Source organism: Paroedura picta, chromosome 9, assembly GCF_049243985.1.
Source record: "Paroedura picta isolate Pp20150507F chromosome 9, Ppicta_v3.0, whole genome shotgun sequence".
NCBI lineage: Eukaryota > Metazoa > Chordata > Lepidosauria > Squamata > Gekkonidae > Paroedura > Paroedura picta.
The window spans coordinates 82153530-82176843 of NC_135377.1; the positions used below are offsets into that span (position 1 = coordinate 82153530).

At 48.4% G+C, this 23314-nt stretch overlaps 1 protein-coding gene across 1 annotated transcript in view; it reads right to left on the bottom strand.

Moving 5' to 3' along the window:
* Positions 1–2182: 2182 nt before the first annotated feature.
* Positions 2183–23314, bottom strand: part of PHLPP1 (PH domain and leucine rich repeat protein phosphatase 1) — a 158579-nt gene continuing 137447 nt past the window's right edge. The window contains exons 11-17 of the mRNA XM_077353419.1: positions 22780–22980; positions 19580–19742; positions 16802–16932; positions 11031–11135; positions 7153–7347; positions 5571–5799; positions 2183–3651 (exon numbers count right to left, since the gene is read on the bottom strand). Coding sequence (XP_077209534.1) covers positions 2473–3651; positions 5571–5799; positions 7153–7347; positions 11031–11135; positions 16802–16932; positions 19580–19742; positions 22780–22980 — 2203 coding nt within the window. The 3' untranslated portion in view covers positions 2183–2472. The remainder of the gene's footprint in view (positions 3652–5570; positions 5800–7152; positions 7348–11030; positions 11136–16801; positions 16933–19579; positions 19743–22779; positions 22981–23314) is intronic.

The following is a 23314-nucleotide window of genomic DNA, read 5'->3' on the forward strand; positions in this document are numbered from 1 at the left end:
ACAGTCTAATTTTGTGGGCTAAATTCCTTAATAAAGGAAAAGCAGGCAGTCACTGCTCTGGCCCCTCTGTGGGAGCATCACAAAAAACGCAGAAGGCTCTGCGGGGCCTCCTTGCAAGAGGCCCCAACAGGCATACCTGCCCCCCACTCACAGGCTGTCCATCACGAATAACATATTAATGCAGCAGTTCTCAACCTGGGGGTCAGGACCCCTTTGGGGGTAGATCAGCTCTTTCACAGGGGTGAGCAGCAGCTTGGCCGGGGGCACCATCACTGTTGCCCCTCCTCCTGCAGGCCCCTGTATTCGGCCGCCAGCCGCTCCAGCAACACCTCCAGTGGAGCGCAGTCTCCCGCCAGGCGCTCAAGGTGATCAGTTTTGGTTGAATTTCTGTGAAAGAACACTTGGATAATTTTATGGCTGGAGATCACCACAACATGAGGAATTGTATTAAGGGTCATGGCATTAGGAAGGTTGAGAACCACTGTATTAATGCCCCTGACAAGCAGTCAAATTTCCAGCAATGGTGGATGTTGTCTGTGGGTAAGGGACCGTGTGCAAAAGATGTGGTTTGCTACCATTTGCAAAGGATGCTCCTTCATGCCTGTTTACAGGCAACAGCCTTTGTGGAACAAGGGAAGCTTTCTCTTCCTCGCTGCAGCTCCAAAAGGTAGGTAAGCCATACCAGCATAAGGGAGGGAGAAGGTGAGTTTTGCAGGGGAGATACCCGTTTGTACCACTGATGTCCCATCCCCCCCTCCTGCTCCCAAGCCCTAGGTCTAGCAGCCTGTCCATTGTAGGGACAAAGATTTTGAGGACTTGAGATCTGGCATCAAGTAGCATTTTCAATCTCTCTCCAGGTCATACTTAGAAATCTCCTGCTATTGCATTTCCTCTGCAGAAGACAACGGCTTTGAAAGGTAGAGGTAGATTCACCCTGCTGAAGCCCCTCCCCCCCTTTCTCAGATCCCACTCTCCCCCAGTTCTACCCATAAAATCTCCAGGTGTTTCCCAACCCAGAGCTGGCAACCCAATAAATGAAGATTTTGGAAGAATCCATGGCTAATTCCCAATAAGGAAGGGGGGAAAAATCATTACCATCGTCTAGGATTTATTTGCAAATTTTTTATATTTATTATAACAAAAATTATGACATGTTCATTTGTGCATTCTTCTTTAATATAACTCTTGGTATGTAAATGATCTATAGTAAGTGAACTCTATACAATCATGCTGGTTGTGGCAGCAGGGAGGAACATGTAAAAATGTGCCTGTAAAAGTTAACGGTGAAGAAAGGAGGAAGTTAGTTTGGGCAACCAGGGCTCAAGAACCCACCTCATGGCCTAACGCAGATTGCACGGCCGCCCCTGGCTGACTGGATGCAGGCTGTGGCCCCCAAGCATCTTCTGCATGACAGCCGTTGCTTGGGAACGAAACATAACCTTGGTGACCGATGGCAACTGGACCCAGTGGTGTAGATCAGGGGTAGTCAACCTGTGGTCCTCCAGATGTTCATGGACTATAATTCCCATGAGCCCCTGCCAGCGAATGCTGGCAGGGGCTCATGGGAATTATAGTCCATGAACATCTGGAGGACCACAGGTTGACTACCGCTGGCATAGGTACAAGGGGTCAACCCGGGGCCCCCCCACATCTCACTCAGGAGAACGTCACATGTCTATGGCTCCGCCTTCACGGAGGGAGCCTTGACGTATGGGCCAAAACCCGCTTTAGGGAGGGAGGGAGGGAGGAAGGGAAGGGAAGGGGAAAATGTCAGTTTATCAAGCTGCGTCCTCCTGCCGAGACTACAAAACATTTTAAAGCATCACTATACAACACTGAGTTATTTACAGGAATTTCCCAATCAGCTGTTCTCTCAGAGAAAATTAGTGAATCTCAGTGACTCAAAGCCACTTGAAAGAGTAAATGCAACTCCTAGGAGTTAGTCTCCATAATTCTACAAATGTCTATCCATTTTCAAGACCAAAAAAAGCCTTTTTTGTTTTTGTTTTGTTTTCTCTCAAAGAAATACAGTATTACAATATTACTTAAATCATTTAGCACTGCCAAGGCTGCCCAGTCTCCAGACAGACCCCCTCCCCCCCACAAAAGAAACAATTTTAAAAAATATTACATCAGCATCAGTGTCATCAGTTGTCTCTGCAATATATTAAACCTTTTGTACTTTTTAATCTTTTTTTTTTTCCTCTGCTTTTCTTTTTTTCTTTTTTTAACATTTGATATGTTAAGGGGGTGGGGAAGTTTTAATTCTAACTGGTGAAGTTATCACTAGAAAGAGAATCGGTGATTATTGGAGCAGACAGAACAAGAAGCAGCCGCAGTTCTTGGTGGAGGGGTGGGGCTGGGAAGAGACGGCGGGAAAGCGTGCCCCTCCCTCCCGTCCCCGGCCAGCGTAATACGGGCCCAGGAGGCTCCCGCCTGCAATGTCTCCTGAACCCGCGCCAGCAAGTTGGGTCATAGTGGGGTGTCGTAATAATCCGGCAGCTGGTCGATCTGGTATTGCCGCTGCTGCTGCTGCTGCTGTGGTTGTTGCTGCTGCTGCTGTTGTTGCTGCTGCTGCTGTTGTTGTTGCTGCTGCTGTTGTTGCTGCTGCTCATGGTGCTGTTTCATTATTTCCTTGACCTCCTCCTCGAGTTCAGGAGGGATGATGAACTGATCGTCCGGATCGGGTTGAGCGGGGGCAGCAAAGTAACCCCCCGGTTTCCTGAGGGGCGCGTCGGTGGCTACTTCAATGAGGTTGTGGCTCCTCTCCTGAGGCGCCACGGAGCCGTTGCCTCGGCGCCGCCCGATGGTCCCTGTGGCCGCCGGGTCCGCCTTCCTCGGGAGGCAGGTTTCGTCTTCGTTGGCACTGATGACGATGCCTTCGTCGTGAGCCTCCGCGGGGGTCGACGGCTGCTTCTCCTTGGCACGGCCACAGTGGATGTCCACTTCCACTTCCACGCGGCTGCCATTGGAAAAGACGCCTTCGATCGGCTCCTCGTCGTCGCTGTCGAGGCCGTTGTCGGAGAAGGCGCTGGAAAAGGTGGCGCTGGACAGCTGCCTTTGGAAAGAGTTTGAGAGGCAGACTGGGTGGAGCATGCAACGCTGCTCACTAGGGAAGGCCGGGCTGTGTTCGTTCAAAGTGACCTGAGGGGGCTCGTCAGAGGCCGTGGACCCCACCTCGCTGCTCATTTCGGAGGTCGAGATCTCGCTGCTGATCTCGGAGGCCATTCCGCTGCTGGAGGACGGCATGCCCAAGGCGTCGGAAGGCTTATCTTTGATGACGACGTTGACCGACTGGGGAAAGATGCCCGGGCTGGGAGGAGGGACCCCGCTGAGCTCACAGCAGCAGAAGCTGTCCTCGGTGACATTGAGCTGGACCACCACAGCGCTGAGGCTGTCGTTGCAGCCATAGCTCTGGGCAAGCGTGCAGAGCTTCTTGGCCGCCCCCAGAGCGTCGGGCACGTTTCGGACGGCTTCCACCGCTTCGTCGACAGAGAGGCTGTCCCACAGGCCTTTGCTCCCCAGGATGAAGAACTCGTCCTGAGGAGTCAAAGTGATGGACTGCACGTGAGGGCGAGGAACCACACTCGGGTGAAGGAAGGTGTATCCCAAAATCCGGGTGGAGTCTGTCACGCCGTTCACTTTGCCGTCCTGGAAGGGAAAAAGGGAAACGGATGATGGTGAGCGCTAGTGATTTGTAACAAGCTTGGGTCTGGGTCCAGGCCTGGGACGGGGGAACAATACAGAAAGTCAGCACCCCCCAAGTTCTATGCCTGAAGCAAGAGTCCAGCAGTATTTTTAAGCTATTTTTTGTACTCCGTTTTTTACTACTTGAAGGAGTCTCAAAGAGGCTCACAACTGCCTACCTTTGCTCTCCCCACAAAAGAAATCTCTGAGAGAATTGGAACTGGCCCGAGGTCACCCAGCAGCCCTCATGTGTCTCAAGGTGGCTTACAATTGCCTTCTCTTCTTCTCCCCACAATAGACACCCTGTGTGGTAGGTAAGGCTGAGGGATCTCTGAGAGAACTGGGATGGGCCCAATTGCACCCAGAAAGCCTGAAGAGGAACACACTATTTTTCTAAAAAAAAAAAAGCCTCAGAGAAATCAATCCTAGGGATACATTTAGATCCCCAAGTCTCTGGCTGGGTTAGGATCTAACCAAATTAAGAGGAGGAGTGGGAGCTGAAACATAATGCAGGATTTAGTTGCACGTGTCTCTTGGGAGTAGGCACAGAACAGGGCAGAGGGGGAAAGACAGTCTCATTTATTAATTGTCTTTATTTATTACATTTAGATTCTGCCCTGTCTTCCTAGACTCAGGGTGAAGTACAACCGGGATAATAAAATTACATACATGAAATTCTCATACTGGAGAAGGTGGTGGGGAGATCATACAGTGAATCCCATTTGCAGTTTTAGCTTGGTGGAATTCTAGTAGAGAGGGCAGCAGATTCGGATGGCACTCCGGAGTCCGAGGCTTGTGCATTTCGGCTGCTTTGGCATGAATGGCTGCCAAAGCGGCTGAAGTGCACAAGCCAGTTTCAGATCTCAACCATAGGCCTGGAGTAACAACTCTGCACTCTCAGCCCTGTGGAACAATCTGAAGTCCCACAGGGCTCTGATCTCATTTGGCAGAACGTTCCACCAGGCCGGGTCCAAGACCGAAAAGGCCCTGGCCCTGGCCAAGGACAGTTTAACCCCCTTGGGGCTGGGGATCCTGAACAGGTTTTGCTCACTGAACCTTAATGCCCTTTAGGCGACATAATACGTAGAGGCGGTCCCGCAGATAGGATGGTCCCAGACCGTTTAGGGCTAACGCTGGCAGGGGCTCCTGGGAATTGTAGTCCATGGACATCTGGAGGGCCGCAGTTTGACTACCCCTGGTTTAGGGCTTTAGAGGTGAGAACCAGAACCTTGGCCCTGATCCAGTTCATCAAGCTGGAGCCAAGTAACGTATTTTATTCCCTGCAAGCTTTGCATGCAATAATGAATGCCCCCCAAAATGTGATAAAAGCAAGAAATGGACACACATCAAGCGCCTAATTCATTTCAAGTCCAAGCAATGCACACAACTGGCTAATTTGGGTATGCAGGAAATAGAGCCCTTTTCTCTCCCCGCGTGCCAAGAGTAACAATGCTGCCCTTCCTGGGAAGGTTCCAAACGTGGCCTGCATGCAAAAAGCAGCGGTGACTTCTCACTTAAGTCACACCCCCCTTATGCTGAAAACAAAACCACAAGCTATCAAATTCCAGGCTGAGAAGAAATGGGTTTTTCTGGAGGGGGGGGGGAGAAAGTTTGACCATTTGGCCACCCACCAGGAAGATCGAGAGACCAATGGACGACTTTTGCACTGAAAAAACTTCAGAAGGTAGCAAAGCTGCTTTGCGTCTTGAAGACACAGCTTGCAATGTTCCGCAGAACTGCAAAAAGGAACTGGCTTTTGCGTTTGTGTGGATGCACAGACTGTGCATGGGGCTTTCAGGCGCTTGTCTGAAGGAAAAAAGTGTCCTGCGGGCCCTCCCTTGCTGCCTGCCTTCTCTCTCCCCCGACCCTGCCCATTCGCTTACCTCGGTGATGATGGCCTTATGTTGCTTGATCCTCTTCAGCTCCTCTTCACAGTTCATGGTGTAAGACCGGGACAAGGGCAGGGGTTTCCCGTTCCGGCAGAGAACCGACTGGCACTTCCCCACATTCGCAGAGGTCAAGGTGAAGCACCCACCTGGGTCGATCGGATCGTGTTTTATATGGCAAAGGACAGCAGAGCCGCCGAGCTTCTGTCCAGCAGTTCCAAGTTTCCTAAAAATGTCAAGAAAAGGCTGTCTGTCTGCACAGTGATGGATAATGTAGGCAGAGAAGACTGCACAAGAAGTGAGCTCTAGCAAAAGGACTGGCAACAGAACGAAGGAAAGAACCCTCAGTTCCCGGGGGGGGGGGGGAATGTTGCAAGGGCTCATGGGAATTGTAGTGTATGGACATCTAGAGAGTCACAGCTTGGCCACCCCTGCTCTATTCTCTCTCTCTCTCGCTCACTTAGAAAGTTTACCAGGTTGCTATGGACAGAGGCCGGTGATCCCGGGATGGACGTCCTGCAGCACAGCAGTGGAATAACGCTGCTTTCTCCAGTGTGCAAGGCTGGGAGGGAATGTCCCTGGGGAATGTGGCTCCACCTTATCAGAATGCTTCTGGCTTCCCTTGAAATTCCTCAGATGTTTTGCCTGAGAAGGACTTCCAAATTGGCATTTGCCTTTTGCTCCCGGGAACTATTTTTGTGGCAGCCCTACTAAGAGCGAGCACATCGAATCCGAAAAGGTTTGACCCGTGGATTTGTCACTTGAATTTGCAATCTGTCACAGTGCCTTTGATCTGGAATGCAGTGGCCAGGATTCTCACATGGCCCACTCTTCAACAACTGCGCTGGTTACCAGTCAAATTCTAGATCAGACTTAAGGTTCTGGTAATCACCTTTAAGGCCCAGTGTAACTGAGGGACTGCCTCTCTGCCTATACCCTTCAAAGAGCTCTACACTCCACCATCTTCAACCGGCTGGTGGTCCCTGCCCCCAAGGAAGCCTGCTTGACCTGAACCAGGTCTTCTACTGGACCACCAAGCCTCCCTCCCAGGAATTTAAAACTTCCTGAACTGACCACTTAGGGATCCGTCAGTATGCTGTGGTTATGAATTTACAGTTCTCACTATTTATTACTGTTCTATTGTTATTTATGGTAATTGACTTACTCTGTATTGTTCCTGTTCCTTTATGTTTCATGTGAACCGCCCTGAGCCTCGGGAGGGCAGTATATAAATATAATAAAATAAATAAATATTTCTCTTCTCCTTGTTCTTTGTTACTTTTTTAAATGATGCAGGAACTAGAACAAGTGGGACTGTTCCCTGCCATGCATAAACACATCCTGCTTCAGCATGCAATAATGCCACGCAACATTGGAAATGCAACTTGGAACACTTAAAGGTGGCACAAGCTGCCCGCACGGTCTTTTCCACACTCTTCTGCAAGCGCAGCAGTGCATGCGGAAATCTTCCGCTGAATTCGACCCGTGACCGGTGGCACAGTGGCTATACCTTTCCGAGTTAGCCCAACGGAACAAGCGGATGGAAAACACCTGGATGCCTCAAACATGCTAAACTAACCTCTGCATGACAATGAACGTATTGATCATGTACTCCTCTTCGTTCTTTGTTTTCTGCAGCTCCTCTGCCAAGATGTCACTCATGGTGCACTGGAGGAGGTACGGAACTTCCACATTACGATCGCCATCAAAGACTCCGTAGAGAGCCTCCCGGTTCTCACAGAAGTTATTGGCGGAAAGAGCTGCCACGCAGAGCCTGTGGAAGTACAAAAGGGGGATAAGGAATGACTGTGGACAACTTAGCAAGCGGGCATTTCCCTTGAAAGTCCTCCGTAAGCCTATCAACAGCCCTCCTCCCATTTCAGAAGCATACAGAGAAATTCATTTCAGCACAACCTGAAATCAAGTCCTTTGCAGTGCCTCACCTGCATACCATCAGGAAGAATGCATACACAGAACAGGCCCTAATTATTTAGAGATAGATATGAGCAAAGTTCCTCGTCTAGTACCTGAATAGCCCCGGGGTGGAGGGAGCAGGAGATGACTAGGGGTCCAAACCTGAGGGGCCTGGTCACTTTGGTGGCCCAAGGAACTGGGCAAGTTTTTTCCTGTGGCGCTTGGATTGGGTCTATGCACTAGGAGGAATGGCCAAGAAGGGATTTCTGTCCAGGGCCCACAGTGGATTTCAGCAGCCCCCACTAGGACTGAGCACGCCCATGATTCAAATCCTACGGCAAATATGAAGTCCAGCTGCCAAAGATGCCATCTAGAGCTGCCAGGCATGTGGCAGCTACTGGAGGGAGGAAGGGAGGTGACGTCTCTGCTCTTTTTTTCTTCCAGAAGCACTACTCTTGAGAAAAGGGGTTGGAGGCACCCCCCTCTCCCTACTCCCTCTCACTGACCTGGATCCCGTTACCCTAAGAATAACGCTGGGGGGGGCAGGGAGGAGGGGCTGCAAGAACGGACAAGAACATGGGAAAGCTTCTGGCGCATGGATGGCTGCATACACATCGTGGCCACCCCCACCACGATGAATTACTGTGGATAAAGCTGGAGGGGATAATTTTTGGTTGGTTTGTTCGATACACAAGAGGTAAAGAAAACAAGAAGGGATCCAGTGGCTTAGTGGCAGGAGATCTTCACCTCAGACTGCAGCCAATCTTATTCCTTCTTGTTTGTTCTTCCTCTGACTGCAACAGCGCACTGCTGACTCTCACTGCTCAGCACACACACAGCCGCCCATCCAAATTCAGTGGCTATTCGGCATGCGTCAACGAATATGAAGGGATGAAAAGCGGATGCCATCACTTAAATTGCATTTAGCCTCCAGAGCAGGGGTAGTCAAACTGCGGCCCTCCAGATGTCCATGTACTACAATTCCCATGAGCCCCTGCCAGCAAATGCTGGCAGGGGCTCATGGGAATTGTAGTCCATGGGTATCTGGAGGGCCGCAGCTTGACTACCCCTGCTGTAGACCTCCACCAGAGCTGTCAGAGCCGCTCAACATGATCACGACTTGGAGGTTCTGGCCGATTTTCAAGCCCCAGGGCCAAGCCCTTCAGAGTCTGTCCTCCCCCCTCAGACCAACAAAACACAGTCCCAGCCGGGGCTGATTTGAGCTTCAGAAAAGCAGCAGCAAGAGCAAGGCAATTTTAAAGGTGTTATTCAGTCACCAAAGGAGGTCGGTTGTGTTGGCTTTGTGGCATGTTGTTTTTCACCGAAATGTCAAGAACCACCAAGTACTTTAGCATTTTGCACTAGGATTACACACACACACACACGCTACATCATAGGCTGTGTATCTGGTTGGCATAGTAATAATGCGTCATTAAACTCAGGATCGGTTTAAACTCTCTAGCATTGGCAAAGAAACTGAAAACCCCAAGCTCCAATTCTCTGCTTTCACTTTAGGAGTTACCAGCCCTGGGTAATCGCAAGGGTTAGCGCACACTGGGAAAGGCATGCATGCTGCACATAGGAAGGCGTGCGCACAGCCTTCCAGAGGCTTACAGTTGGCCACTCGAGAAAACAGAATGCCCAACCAGACGGACCTCTGGAAGCCCACGAGGAGGTGGCTCTTTGCAAGGCACTGGCAATCTGAGGGCTCAGATTTTCCACAGATGGCCAAGGACTCTTTTCCTCGTACACAGTAATGGTGGTAGTAGAAGTAGTAGTAATGGTGGGGGTGGGGGAGGAAGCAAAAGGAGGACAAAGAGTGTGGGTGGTTATACCACTTCCAGGTGCCCCTATTTCCGCCCAAGGATAAATTCAAATGGGCAGCCGTGTTGGTCTGAAGTAGCACAACAAAAATCAGAGTCCAATCGCACCCTGAAGACCAACAAAGATTTATTCAAGGCGTGAGCTTTTGAGTGCAGGCACTCTTATTTTAGTCTGAGGAAGAGTGCCTGCACTCGAAAGCTCGTGCCTTGAATAAATCTTTGTTGCTCTTAAAGGTGCTATTAGAATCTAGTTTTGTTCCTCCCAAAGGTTAATGTGAATACCAGTGGGCCTACTTTGTCTTGCAGGTGTCTGTTATCAGGCCTCCCTGCCTACACCATCCTTAGGGTTCAGGAATGTGGTGACTGGCTAATCCAGGCACCCTGGAGTCAACTTGGCAGCTAGATGGGAGTGAGGAGGGGGGGAGGAGACAGGAGCATTGCTTCCATCTTTTAGAGCAGAGAATCCCAACCAGGGGTCTGTGGACCCCCAGGGGTCTGCAGAAGCTCTGGAGGGGGTCCTCAGCCTTTCTTCTCCTGCCTAAATGGACTTGGCCACAAGCAAGGAAGCCGGTCACCTTCACCTGGAAGGCTGGGTGGGGAGGCCATGGGTGTAAAAATCAAAGTGGGGGGAAGTTGGTTATGGTGTGGTATTGGGGGGGGGGTCTGGGCTGTCTTCTCAGCTCCTGCCCTTGTAGTAGCAGTAAAGGTGGGGGGAGGAAGCAAAAGAAGGGCAAAGAGTGTGGGTGGTTATGCCACTTCCTGGAGGCGTGGCCAGCTGACCTCCCTTCCGTGGGTCCTCAAAGCCTGAAAATTTATATCAGGGGTTCCCCCATGGTCAAAAGGTTGAAAAGGGCTGTCCTAGAGCAGGGGAAGTCAACCTGTGGTCCTCCAGATGTCCATGGACTACAATTCTTATGAGCCCCTGCCAGCAAACGCTCATGGGAATTGTAGTCCATGGACATCTGGAGGACCACAGGTTGACTACCCCTGTCCTAGAGGGTTCCAGCAAAAAGGCACCTTGACAGGATGTAAATAATAACCTGCTGCCAGATGGCAAGAGACTCTATCCAAGCCACAGACATGAGGGAAGCCGTGTTAACTCCGAGGATTCAACAGGACAGTGGCTCTGAAAATGAAAGGCTATGTTGCGATAGACAGCCATATAGAAGATGCTTGAGCCTCTAGCCTGGACTGTGATCTTTAAAAGGTGTGCCATCGAATATCAGGTATCTAAGCATTATATAGAAAAGTTTGCTTGGTTATTTTCTTGCTGCTGAGATTGGGTTGCTGAGTAATACATTAATGCTTATAACATTTAATAAACCTTCATATATTTTACCAGGCTTCTTGCCCAGACAGAGCCTCAAGAACCTACATCTCTAAGCTCGGCCAGCTTGCCCAAGAGGCAGTGGCTCAGGGGGACCCTGGATTGGGCCCTTGATATAGGGGAATGATTTCCTGGCCTTTTAAGGGCCTACTGGCCTCGGATTTTGTTCAGCAAGAGGAACGGCATCTGTTCTGAGTGGTAACTGGTTTCAATCAGAGTACGGCAGAAAGAGCTGGATAGATGACTCCCCTCCCAAGCAGAATTGCATCCTCACCACGGGTCTGAATCTGGCTAATCTAATAGCTAAGCCAGTTTTGGCAGAGTCCACCTGATGTGTATGCCGACCCAGCCAAGGGAGGACCAACAGTTTTTCTGCCCGTGTTAAGCACTTACTTGTTCTTCACCCCGGAAGCTTCTGTGAATCCATGGCTCCACACCGCTGGCGCTCCAGACGCATCCCCGGCCGATGGCTGGTCAATCTTGAAACAGCGGATGTTGCTGTAATGAGAAGCCCCCCAAAAGAATGAGTGCTTCAGAAGACAAGGAGGAGAATCTCACATTTCTCCGCCCCCATCTCTGTTTCTATTGAATCTGCTGTAATTCAAGTGGCTGCCCCAAAGTGTGTTCAGGGTTATCAGTCAGGCATCTACGAATGCAAGCTGTGAGGAACGAGCCACCACCTGGAGGGAAACGGGACTTCTGCCTTGTGGAGAAACGTGATGAAACAAAACGGAACCATCCCCAGGCTGAAACTTGTGTTGCATGTAAAGACAAAGGGGTTTATAAGGCAAGAGACACCCAGAGCTGGCCTCTGGACCATAACCCCGATGTTCCTTGGAGATCTCCCATCCAAATACTAACCAAGATTGACCCTGCTTAGCTTCTGAGATCTGATGAGATCGAACTAGCCTGGGTTTATCCAGGTCAGGGAGGAAGACCTAGCTCTACGCAAGAAGAGCTGGGTTTTTTGTATCCCACTTTTTACTACCTGAAGGCGTCTCAAAGCAGCTTACAATTGCTTTCCCTTCTCTTCCCTCCCAACAGACACCCAGTGCGGTAGGTGAGGCCGAGAGAGCTCTGAGAGAACTGTGACTTGCCCAAAGTCACCCAATCAGCTGCATGTGGAAGAAGAGTCGGAAATCAAACCCAGGTCTCCAGATTAGAGGCCGCTGAGCTTAACTACTACAACAAGCTGGAAATGAATATTTTTTTCCTAGTTTCTGAGATACTTGCAGCAAGAGCTTGAATCCAAGCCCAGCGGAGACACCTGCTTCCCTTGCCTCTACAAGATCAAATGCTACCAGCGCAGAGGAGGGAGATCCAGGCGGCAGCCAAGTATCCTTCAAGCATTCCAGCTCCAGATCTGGCTGACAGCCCCCTCCCCTCCTATCAGCAGGAAGAAAGGGAGGGAGAAGCCTGGCCCCCGCCCACTTGGCTTCTTTAATCAGGTGTTTATAACCCGAGATTTTTTCCCCAGTGAGATTTCAAAACTGTTTCTATCATTCTCCACTTCCATTTAATTCCTTCATTTCTATCCCAGCTTTCTCCTCCAGGGGGACCCAAAGCAGCTTACATCATTCCCCCTTTTATCCCCCACAACAACCCTGTGAGGTAAAGTCCCTCAGCAAGATTCTGTAGCAGTGTACAGCTTCGAACCTGGGTTGCCCGGATCTAACCACGGCACAACACTGGCTCTAAGTCCTAACCACCACCCTATGCGGTAGGTTAGGCTTTTGGAGAGGGGAGGAAAGAGAGGGGGAGTGTGTGTATATATGTTCGACAGGCTGATAGTCACCCGGAGAGTTCGGATGACCAATTATGGATTTGAACATGAGCCACCTGGATTGTAGTTCAAGGGTGTCCAAACTGTGGCTCTGCAGATGCCCATGGACTACAATTCCTATGAGCCAGGGAAAAATATCCTATGCCTTGTTCACAGAGATGACTTCTCAACTGTTGCCCCATATGAAACACATCCAGGGCAACTTCAACATGTTCAGATTAGTTTTGGGATATTTACCCAACTTGTGTTACTTTTTTCAGGTGTATGTACATGTCTTCTACAGCAATGGAAGGAGATTCTCCATTTCCCACGTTCCCGAGTCCATCAGGTACAAATTCACCTTAGTCATTAAAGAACTGATAAGACGGATCCATTCCTGATCTTGATACACTGATTTTTGTAACCTCTCATCCTGTCCTCCCCACCCACCCAGGGCACAGTGCACAATTGCCGTTCAGTTTTCTGAATAAACCCCATCACAGTTCAATATTGTACACAGAAAACGGCATTCTTCTTCTGTGTATCTCAATTCTTTCGTCTCATATGTTTTAATGTATTTTAATAACACTGCCATGTCTGGTCTTATCACTTAGCTTTAACTCTGCTACTTTTAATTTACAAAATACCCAACATAAGGTTTTGGAAACCCAGATTGTTTTTTTTTTTTCTGTGCAAGATTGAAATGACAGACGTGGCAGTGTTAAAGCACAATATTTCACTAGAACTACTAGGGTAGGGAAACGGGGCTACACAACGGGAAAATTCATAGCTTCCTATAGCTAGTGGTGGAGATCTTAACCTGTAGCTCAGGGGTAGTCAAACTGCGGCCCTCCAGATGTCCATGGACTACAATTCCCAGGAGCTCCTGCCAGCATTCGCTGGCAGGGGCTCCTGGGAATTGTAGTCCATGGACATCTGGAGGGCTGCAGTTTGACTACCCCTGCTGTAGCTGTTACGTGGTGGAACCTCTTCCTGTGTGAACTGCAGGCGTTTCAAAGAGCGGACAGTGCAATACGGCCTTTGAACATGGCTTAATGCATGAGTGACTGCTCTACACTTGCTTGCTTTGGGAGAGCAGCTCATTAAAATTATCCTAGCTGTACAAGTTTTCCTATACGGAGGCCCGACCACTGGCACACCTCCTGGGAAAATACAGCTGGGAAACAGCAAAGGAGCACTGACAGCCAGCAAGAAGGCCTTCAAGGTTTCGGGGCAGAAGAGAGACAAGATGTACTAGCCTCTTCCTCTGCGTGCTCTGTCCTCTCCTTGCTCGGTGGCCAGGCCAGCAAGGGGAACCACCCCATCCCAGTACAATCAATTGACCTTTCCACATAGAGATGAATGGCAACTGCTCGATATGGAGAAGAACAAAGGCTGGTACTCAGATACATGTTTAGTTGAGGACAACATCTGACCCCGGGTGATCCCAATTCTGGAAGAAGGAACTAGCCTGATTGTGCACACTACGTAGCTGCATTTGACGATATAGCTGCATGGCTAAGCAGCTGCCTTTGATTCCCAACAGCTCCCTCTATCGGTCTTCGTACAAGAAATGCAGAAGCAACCAATGAACGTCACTGAGAATCAAGCCAGCTCTTTACCTAACCTTGGGTCAGCTTGCATCTGACATCTGAACCCATTGACCTCTCTATCAGTACCTGTCAAACTATACCCCCCAGTGAGGGCTATGCTATTATGATTGCCCCCCTTCCCATACGATAAGAGAAATTTCTGTGGGCAATAGGAGTCTTTTAATCTTACAGCGTTTCAAATGTCATTTTAAATTTTTTCTTTTTGCCTTTTGAGAATTTTATTGATGTGATTTTACCAACATAAAAATCCGCACTAAGTCTATTGAGACAGGGCAGAATAAAAGTTCAAGTGCAAATAAGTAATTAAATAAAATCCACGCATCGTTGGCCCCTGGTCAGCTAAAACTTCCAATGGGATTATCCCGTGGGTTCAAGTCAATCTGGTTGCAAACAACTGCTAGAGAGTAAGAAGAGAGTAACATCCATCACTGTAGGGTTATAACGGCACACAACCAAACCCTGAGCAAAAGATTTGTGTGGACAAAGGCCGCCGTGGCCTCGGCCACTTGTTCGTGGGGCTGCCTCTCTTCCCTATAATCCACCACGACAATTTTGCTCAGGCTGGCCAGGACTTCTGCAGGAGCCAACCTGCAAGGGAGCAAAATCGACAACTGCCTGGACAGATGCTTTCTCTGCTGTGGCTCCCACCTTGATGAACGGCCTGCCGGAGGAGGTGGGGAAAGCTCCCGCTCTCCAGACCTTCTGCAAACGATGCAGGACCGAACTATTTTGAATGGCTTTTCTGCATGGGGAACAGATGCATGGTTCAAAATAGTTTTACAGACTTTCTTGGATAAATGCTTAGTCCAAAGGATTAGGGCCAATGGCCCACACTGCTCTTCACAACTTATTGTAAGTAGGATCCTAGTGATGCAATTTCTTAATGCAGGATTTTTCAGCCAGTGTCCTGGGATCCAGCAGTGTACCTTGAGAGGCTCTGAGATGTCCTGTGGCATGGGGCGGCCAAGATGGCGGCCTCACGGAGCTGGCAGTCACTGCCACAGCAGTGCTGATTTTCCAGTGGGCCTTCTGTTTGGTGTTAGGACTGTCTTGAGTGGGGGAAAGATATATTTTAATATTTTTTAAATTTGCATGTGGAGTATGTGGTGGGGTGGGGCCAGCTGACATAACTTTCGTGATACAATGAAGTCTGAAAAATATTTCAGGTGGTGCCTCCTCAGCCAAAAGGTTGAAAACGGCCGTCTTAATGTGTCACATGAATACTTCTGCTCTGCTTCAGGACTTTCGGGGAGGTTCCAGGCTTCCAAAATCTTAATGTCAACCAGATAGACTGTCAACCAGATAGACTCACTATGTGTTGCCTGCCTGGTGTGTCCCTGTGAGAAAGGTGGCCTACATATATAGAGAACAAAATAAATGAATAAAAGTATTAACTGGGTCTAGGTATGAGTGGACCAACATGAGAACTGGAAAATCTAACACAGAATGAGGAGGAGGGAACTGGCAGCACGCAGCACGGTATGTCTAACGCGGGCCAGGACAAGTTCGGGAAGGGAACGTGAACTTTAAGGAAGAGTCTGAAACTCCTGATGATCCCAATAGGATAGGGCCTGCCGTCTCCAGGTAGGCAGCACTACAGCCAGTGTAATTCAACCAAGGGCATGTTTGTGCAAGCTCAGCAAGTGCGGCTCAGAGACAATCCTTCTGTTTACAAGAGGGAGAAAGTGATCTCTGAAAGAGAAGGTGAAAAGATATGAATTTGCTGACGGCTTTACCCTTTGGAACCTGTAGGTTATGACAGTTGTTAAAGGCTTATGGCTCTGCTCCCGACGTGGGAGTGCCCACACGAGGAGCAGGAAGAAGAATGCCTCTGGACCGTCAAGTGGGCTGCAAGAAAGGGCTACAGTGCAATTCCCAGAATCATGAAAAAGCAGTCACTCCTCGCCCTCGTGCTCAAATGACAGCAATGAATTTCAGCCCAGTGGACCGTGTATGCGTGTATGAAGTCACCTGAATTTAAATAGCCCTTGGCCAGAAGAGTCAACGGGAGTGAGGGGACACGTATCACGGCCTTTTTGTTAGGGTGTCCCACGTGATCAAATCTCCTTGGCCTGGGGACTCATCTGAAGAACCAGAGCAGTCAACATGAACGCATAAAGCTGCCTCCTGCTGAACCACATCCTGGGTCCATCTTAGTTTGGGCTGCTCAGACTGGCAGCAGCTCTCCAGGATCTCAGGCAAAGGTCTTTCACATCAGCTACTGCCAGATAACTGGGGATGCTGGGGACTGAACCTGGGACCTTCTGCATGCCAAGCAGAAGCGCTGCCACTGAGCTACAGTCATAAGCCGTCAAAACGGAAAGATTCTGGGATCCACTTTTTATGGGCTTTCCAACCCATTTTTGTGTCAAGAACAATTGGATGAGTGATAGGGTTGTGAGTGTCCTGCATAGCGCAGGGGGTTAGACTAGATGGCCCAGGAGGTCCCTTCCAACTCTATGATTCTATCTGCCAGGAGAGGAGACACTGGAATCTTCCCCAGGGTGGAGGAAGGGAAAAGGAAGAAGATCATGGGAAGGGAGACACAATGGCCTTGTGAATACTGGGGTGTTTTTGTGTGTGGGTGGAGGGTGTCCTGGCACTTTCTTTTGCCCCCTGCCTTGGCTAGCAAGATTGTTAGTCATTTAGCAAGCACGTCAATAAAAGTTGGAGAGGGCTATGGTGAAAACAACCCAGGCACCTGATGTTTGTGTACAGGGTGTTATGTGTTCCCTAAGTATTCTGCGTAGCCTTCTGCCTACTGGGTAATAAAGCCGACTGTTCCTTACTTCAATAGCTCCAGGGTCTTGTGATCCAGGACAAGTCTGGGGTTTCCGGTCAGGTCTAGTTCCTGCAGCTTCGGAGGCAAGTTTTCGGGTAACGTGACTTCAGTCAGTTCATTGCAGCTCAGATCCACACACTGGAGGGAAGGGGAGGAGGAGAAATGTTTCAGTTTTCAATCACGCGGACCTCATAGTCGCTTTTAGCCAAGCAGAATAGGAGAAGGAGAAGGCCCCACTCTTAAGCAGGTGAGACAGCCTGGCCAGTATTTATTTGGGAGTGGTAGGGGCTCACCCTCCCCAAACCCAACACACAGAAGCAATAGCCTGGAACCAAGAAAGATGGAGTAGATGTATTTTTTGCATTTTCCCTGTTGTGTTTTTTGAGGAACAGGACTTTTTTCTTGTAATGAACATTGTCATGTGAACCTCTACCTAGAGTCTGAAGTGGAACCATCTGGACACTGCTCTAGCCCCTCGTCCTAACCCTGTAAGACAGTGGTTCTCAGTCTGGGGGTCGGGACCCCTTTGGGGGTCGAATGACCCTTTCACAGGGGTCGTGGCAGGGCGAGCAGCTTGGCTGGGGGAGGTGCTGCCACTGTTGCCACTTCCTGCAGGTGCCTGCGCTCAGCCGACAGCCGCTCCAGCAGTGCCTCCAGCACAGCGTAGTCTCCCGCCAGGCGCTCCAGGTGGCAGCTCAGCTTGGCGGGACGAGAGGCAGAGCTGAACTGAGAAACCCCAGAAAAAACCCTAATTTATATACAATCCTGGACAATGGATCTTCACGCCATTGGTCAGTTTCGGTTTAATTTCTGTGAACCCTTGCATAACTTTATGGTTGGGGGTCACCACAACTTGAGGCACTGTATTAAAGGGTCATGGCATTAGGAAGGTTGAGAACCACTGCTGTAAGACAAATACTGGCCCTCAACCTTACTGAAAACACTTACATCCTGCCTTATTTCCTCAGACTCCAGGTGGCTTGCCAACACCACAAGAAGGTTCAAAGGCACACGGGCGCACACTCACAAATGCAGGCGTTCAATCGCAAAAATGAAAGAGGCTGGTTAAAAATTCACCACCCACCACAGATGCCCTTTGAAACGGAACTTCCCTATAGAATTTTGTAACATCCACCTCACTCAAAGCACCAAGGCAAGTTTCAAAACGCATAGCTCCATGCCATGAGCCCTCTGTGAACCACAACGGCATCCCAAGACGTCTTGAAAATGTATTACATCCCCCCTCCCATTCCTGTGTGTTTCAGAACAAGCCCTGATTCACCCAACTGTCTGTTAACAGGGTAATTACTCTCTTTAAGTTAATGGAGCTCATCTTTATTAAGTGAGTTTTAATTTAAAGTTATTAAATAGGGATGCAGAGAGGGAGGAAAGGTCACCAGGAGATATCAAAGCGTGACAAAGGTCTGAAGATGCAGCCTACAGCCATAGCAGAGACTGCTGGGAGCCGCATGGATCAAAGCCACATGCAGGCCACTAAACCTTGTCTTCGGGCCTTCCAACCTGATCTGTGTAGCCACTTGTGGAAAGGTATTCATAAGCTTTGTAAGTCACTATTAGGACCAGATTTGATGTGATAATGTTGTGGTCTCTTCATTTTTGCAGCTATATATCTTCCTAATAGATCTGTTTTACAGTGTTTGGCTGCTGAAATAGACTAGGTGGTGGACTAATACATATCAGGTAGACCTTTTGTATTTACTATTAGTGCTATATATAATTTTATGCACCATAGCAATTGTTGGATTACCTTTTTATTTGTGTAGCTTTGATCTCTTTTTTTATGAAACTGAATATCCGGTTGAAATGATTTTCAGTGTGTATTCATGACATGTTTTAACAATTTTTTCAATACAAATATTATTTTATGTTTAATTATTAACCATCGTTTTGTATATTTTGGCTTTTAAGATTTCGGAATCCCTTCATAAAGCGCCGCTTGGCCAAATGCGTTGGGAATCATTAAAGAATACTTCTTATTAAAGAAACTGTGTTTTGAAGACTGAAGACTCCTTGTGTGTCTACTTGCTACACTGGACCTAGCAATTTTGTGTTACCATTTAGATGTCCCAGTGACCTCTGGTTTGCTTACTGGTGTTAGAAGTGGAAATAGCTGTGCATTCCTGAAAGAAGCTATATCATGTGGCCCAGCTATGCTGCAAAATTTGGACTAATATACAGAGGAGGTTGGCAGGTCCCTTTCTCCTGAAAATGCAATGAGACTCAATGTCTCTAGTGCATAACTGTACATATTCCTTCATATGTCTCCCCCCCCCCCTTGCTACATTCCCATACACTTAAGTCCACTTGATCTAGATCTTCCCAGGATTCTTTTGCATCTCAAATTAGATCAGTGACCATCTACAGCAGGGGTAGTCAACCTGTGGTCCTCCAGATGTCCATGGACTCCAATTCCCATGAGCCCCTGCCAGCATTTGCTGGCAGGGGCTCATGGGAATTGTAGTCCATGAACATCTGGAGGACCACAGGTTGACTACCCCTGATCTACAGGACTGGTCAGCAAATAAAACAAAGTTGCTTACAAGTAACTGTTGTTCATTGACGTCTTATGTGCAGGCACACATTGGGCCTACTGCACAACAAGACGGCAGATGAACTTCAATGATACACACACAGTTGAAATGGATGCATAAGACACTATGACTTTAGGGTCTGGGCCTTCCAAGGAAACTTTCCATTTCAGGCTATTCTCCTGATACTTGAGGGAATCTTTGAGAGAGAAACCATTTAAAGACAAAACTCATACCTTGATTTCCGCAAGTTGCATGACTTCTGGGAAAACTTCGATACAATTGGAGTGGGCAATCACAGTATGCATGCGTCGGCAGTTCATAATGGTAGTAGGAATAGATTTCAGCTTGTTTCCACTAACGTCGATTTCTTCCAGTTCTTCAAGCTTGGCCATTTTACTATGAAAAGGCAACACCATGTATTTTAAGCACGTTCTTTCAATTTGCCCTGACCTGGATGGCCCAGGCTCTCTGAATCTCGTTGGATCTTGGATGCTAAGCAGGGTTGGCACAGAAACGCATGAAGTCTCAAGCCAAAGATGAATTTAGCGTTTTTGAAAACTCCATGCATCCGTGTGACCAGGTTTGCTTTTATATTTAGATGTATGAAGCTGCTTTATACCAACCAGGCCACTGCCTCGGTATCGTGGGGCGGTATCGTAGGGCAGGGGCTCTCCAGTGTCTCAGGTGGAGGACTCTGACATCGCCTGTTATGAGGCTTCTAACTGGAGAAGCTGGGGCTTGAACTTGGGACCTGCTGCGTGCCCAGCGAATGCCTTACCACTGGGCCACACAAACCTAACCCATCTCCAGACCATAACAGACCAACTGGAAGTTGGAAAGCCCTGCTGCTCCCGACTCCTCCTTTCTGCGTTCCTCCCCATTACCTGGACGGCTTCTTCTGTAGCTAAGAAACAAAGTGCCTCTCCACAGTGTGCCCAATACAAAGCCGGCTCAGCTTCCTCTCCCATAGTGATGGGAACAACCTCCAGCAGGTACCTGGAGTTCTCCTGCTATTACACCTGATCTCTCAACAACCAAGATCAGCTCCCCAGGAGAAAAGGACTGCTCTGGAGAATGGACTCTGTGGCATTATACCCTGCTGTGTCCCTTCGTAACCCAAGTCCCACCCCAAAAATCTCCAGGTATTTCCCAACCCAGAGCTGGCAGCCCTTCTCACACCTGGGGTGCCCAGCCAACCAGCATTTGGATCCCAGCCACAGAGTGTGGGCAGTGACTAGGTAAGCAGGAGAGGGGAGGAACTGGGACTTGCCAGCATGAAAGAGAAGAGATATTCACATATTTAAAAAAGGGAGCTCAGAGCACAAGGGGCCCTTCCTCTCCATATTACATGTTTTCAGCCTCTCTTTTAAAAGGCCCCAAACCAAATCCCTCTCCCCACCTGAGGCCACTTCAGCCCAGGAAAATGTCACAGGGGAGGAGCCCCCGCACCCCATACAGAAGTATGAGCCAAATCTGAACCCTGCAGTCCCTGAAAAAGGATTTCCCTGCAGCTGCTTGTTAAGAAGAAGCATCATGGCTGGTTTGGCTCTTAAACTGGATTGTCGAAATGTAGGTGGTAAGCGTGCCGGGGCAGGAGCAAAAACCGCACACGAGCTGAACGTTGGTAGAGGGCGGAAAGTGCCGCCAAGTCAGAGTCAACTTTTGGTGATGCAACAGGGCTCAAAACAGAAATGAATTCTGGAATATCTTAGCTCCTTTACAGAGACAGAACTCTAACAAGCATAGAAAACGGGCAGTGTGTTGATTTGTTAGTCACAGTTGAGGAGCAGGAGGCCGGATAAAATAAATGGCCTCTAAATGCTCAAAAACAGGCCCTGGTCAAGGCAAGTATGAATCATGTCCCAGCTTCCACTTTCAGCATCCTCCAATCAAGGGGGGGAGCCCGAAAATTCATTGTTCATTTCTCGTATGCTGTACTTAAGTTTGCCAGATCACCGAAAAAGGCCCGAATGCCGAAATGTGTTTGGTCAGCAGTGCTGAGACATTAGTATGGTTATAGGATCAGATTTTATCTGAGGCGATGCATAAAGCCTTTGGGTTTTTAGAATTTTTAATGTTATTATTAATAAATGCTGGTATTTTTATAACTTCAATAATATTTTAGAAACTTTATGGTGCACCTCCACAGACGTTTCCCTTTTTATTAACCTTTTTGGGTTCCTTGATGCCATGCGGTTTTCAAGGCAAACTCTGGCAGGGGCTCATGGGAATTGTAGTCCATGAACATCTGGAGGACCACAGGTTGACCACCCCTGGTTTAGTCCATGCCTGCCTCTACATCTAACCTGAACTTCCCTGGTGGTCTCCCATCCTAGTACTGACTAGGGCAAACCTTACTTAGCTTCCAAAATCTGGATAGCCTGAGCCATCCAAGTGAGAACATTAGAACATAAGACGGTAAGAGAAGCCATACTGGATCAGGCCTGTGTCACATGGTGGCCAAAAGCCAGTTGCCATCAATGGTCTACCAGTGGGGCCAAAATGCCAGATGCCCTCCCACTGTTGACCCCCAAGCACCAAGAATGCAGAGCATCATTGCCTCACACAGAGTGTTCCATCTATACCTGGTGGCTAAAAGGCACTCAAGGACCTTTTGGTTCATATGTATAGCCAATCCCCTCTCAAAGTTGTCTGTGCTTGTAGCCGCCACTGTTTCCTGTGGCAATGAATCCCATGCACTCTTTGGGCCAAGAAGTACCACCTTCTATCCCCTCTGATTCCTCCTAGTTCAAAATCTGGTTGGCCAAAGTGATTACTTCACTATTAGTACTGCCTGCTGCAATAGTTACTAACTGCAGTTTCCTAAATGTTATAATTTTAGTATATTTGTATTGCTATTTAATCTTCTTGTGTTTTAAATCATGTAAACTGCCCCAAGACAGTATTCTGAGAGGGTGGTAGGTAAATACATAAGCAAGTAAAAAAATCCATTCTAAATCTACTGTACATTAATTTCATTCAGCGCTTGTGATTTTTGATATTGTGACAGAGAAAAGGAGAAAAGGGCTCCTTTCTCTACCTTTTCTAGTCCATGCAAAATTTTGCAAACCTCTTATCATGCCACCCTTCCAGCATCATTTCTCCAAGCTTAAGAGCCCTAACCTCTTTAACCCTTCTTCATAGGGAAGATGTCCCTCCCCTTAAACATTTTAGTTGACCTGTTTTGCTCCTTTTTAAGGCACAGGGACCAGAATGTGCACAGTACTACAAATGAGGTCAGACTACAGATTTTGTACAGGGGCATTATGTATTTGTCTGATTTGTCTTACTCCTCTCCCTAATAATTTTCAGAACATTGGCTTTTTTTTTTTACTGCAGTCACACTGACCTCAACACCGGATTAACAATATTGTCATAATCATAACAAAAACTGTTCTATTAGTAGCTTCACAGACGAGAAAGTTCTTCCTACCTTGCAGGAAAGCTCTGGAGGCGATTGTAGGCCATGTGCAAGATCTTTAGATGTGGGTGTCCCGTTAACAAGGGCACACATTTATCTGTGAGGTGATTGTTGGTCAAATACAGTTCTTGCAAAATGCTGCGGGTTTCTTCTGAAAGAGTGGCTGGAGGCAGCATTTCCAATTTGTTGGCAGAAGCATTCAGGTACCTCAAGCTGCAAAACAAGACATCAGGGATAAAAATGTGCACAGCTTATTCATTGGACGTGATGTTTTATAAAATGTGACCTAAGAGCCCCAGCCTGAAGGCAGATCCAAACTATGTCGTTACAGGGACTTTATGCATTGTAACCAATATGGGTCACCATGGTAGTCCGTAGCAGTAGAAAAGAGCAAGAGTTCTGGAAGCACCTTAAAGACTAACTAAATTTGTGGCAAGGCAGGAACTTTCGTGAGTCACCACTCACTTCTTTAGATACAGCTAGAATGTGAGTCCATCTCTCCTTATATCTTGGAGAGTGGAATGATTTCAGATGCTGCATGACCTTA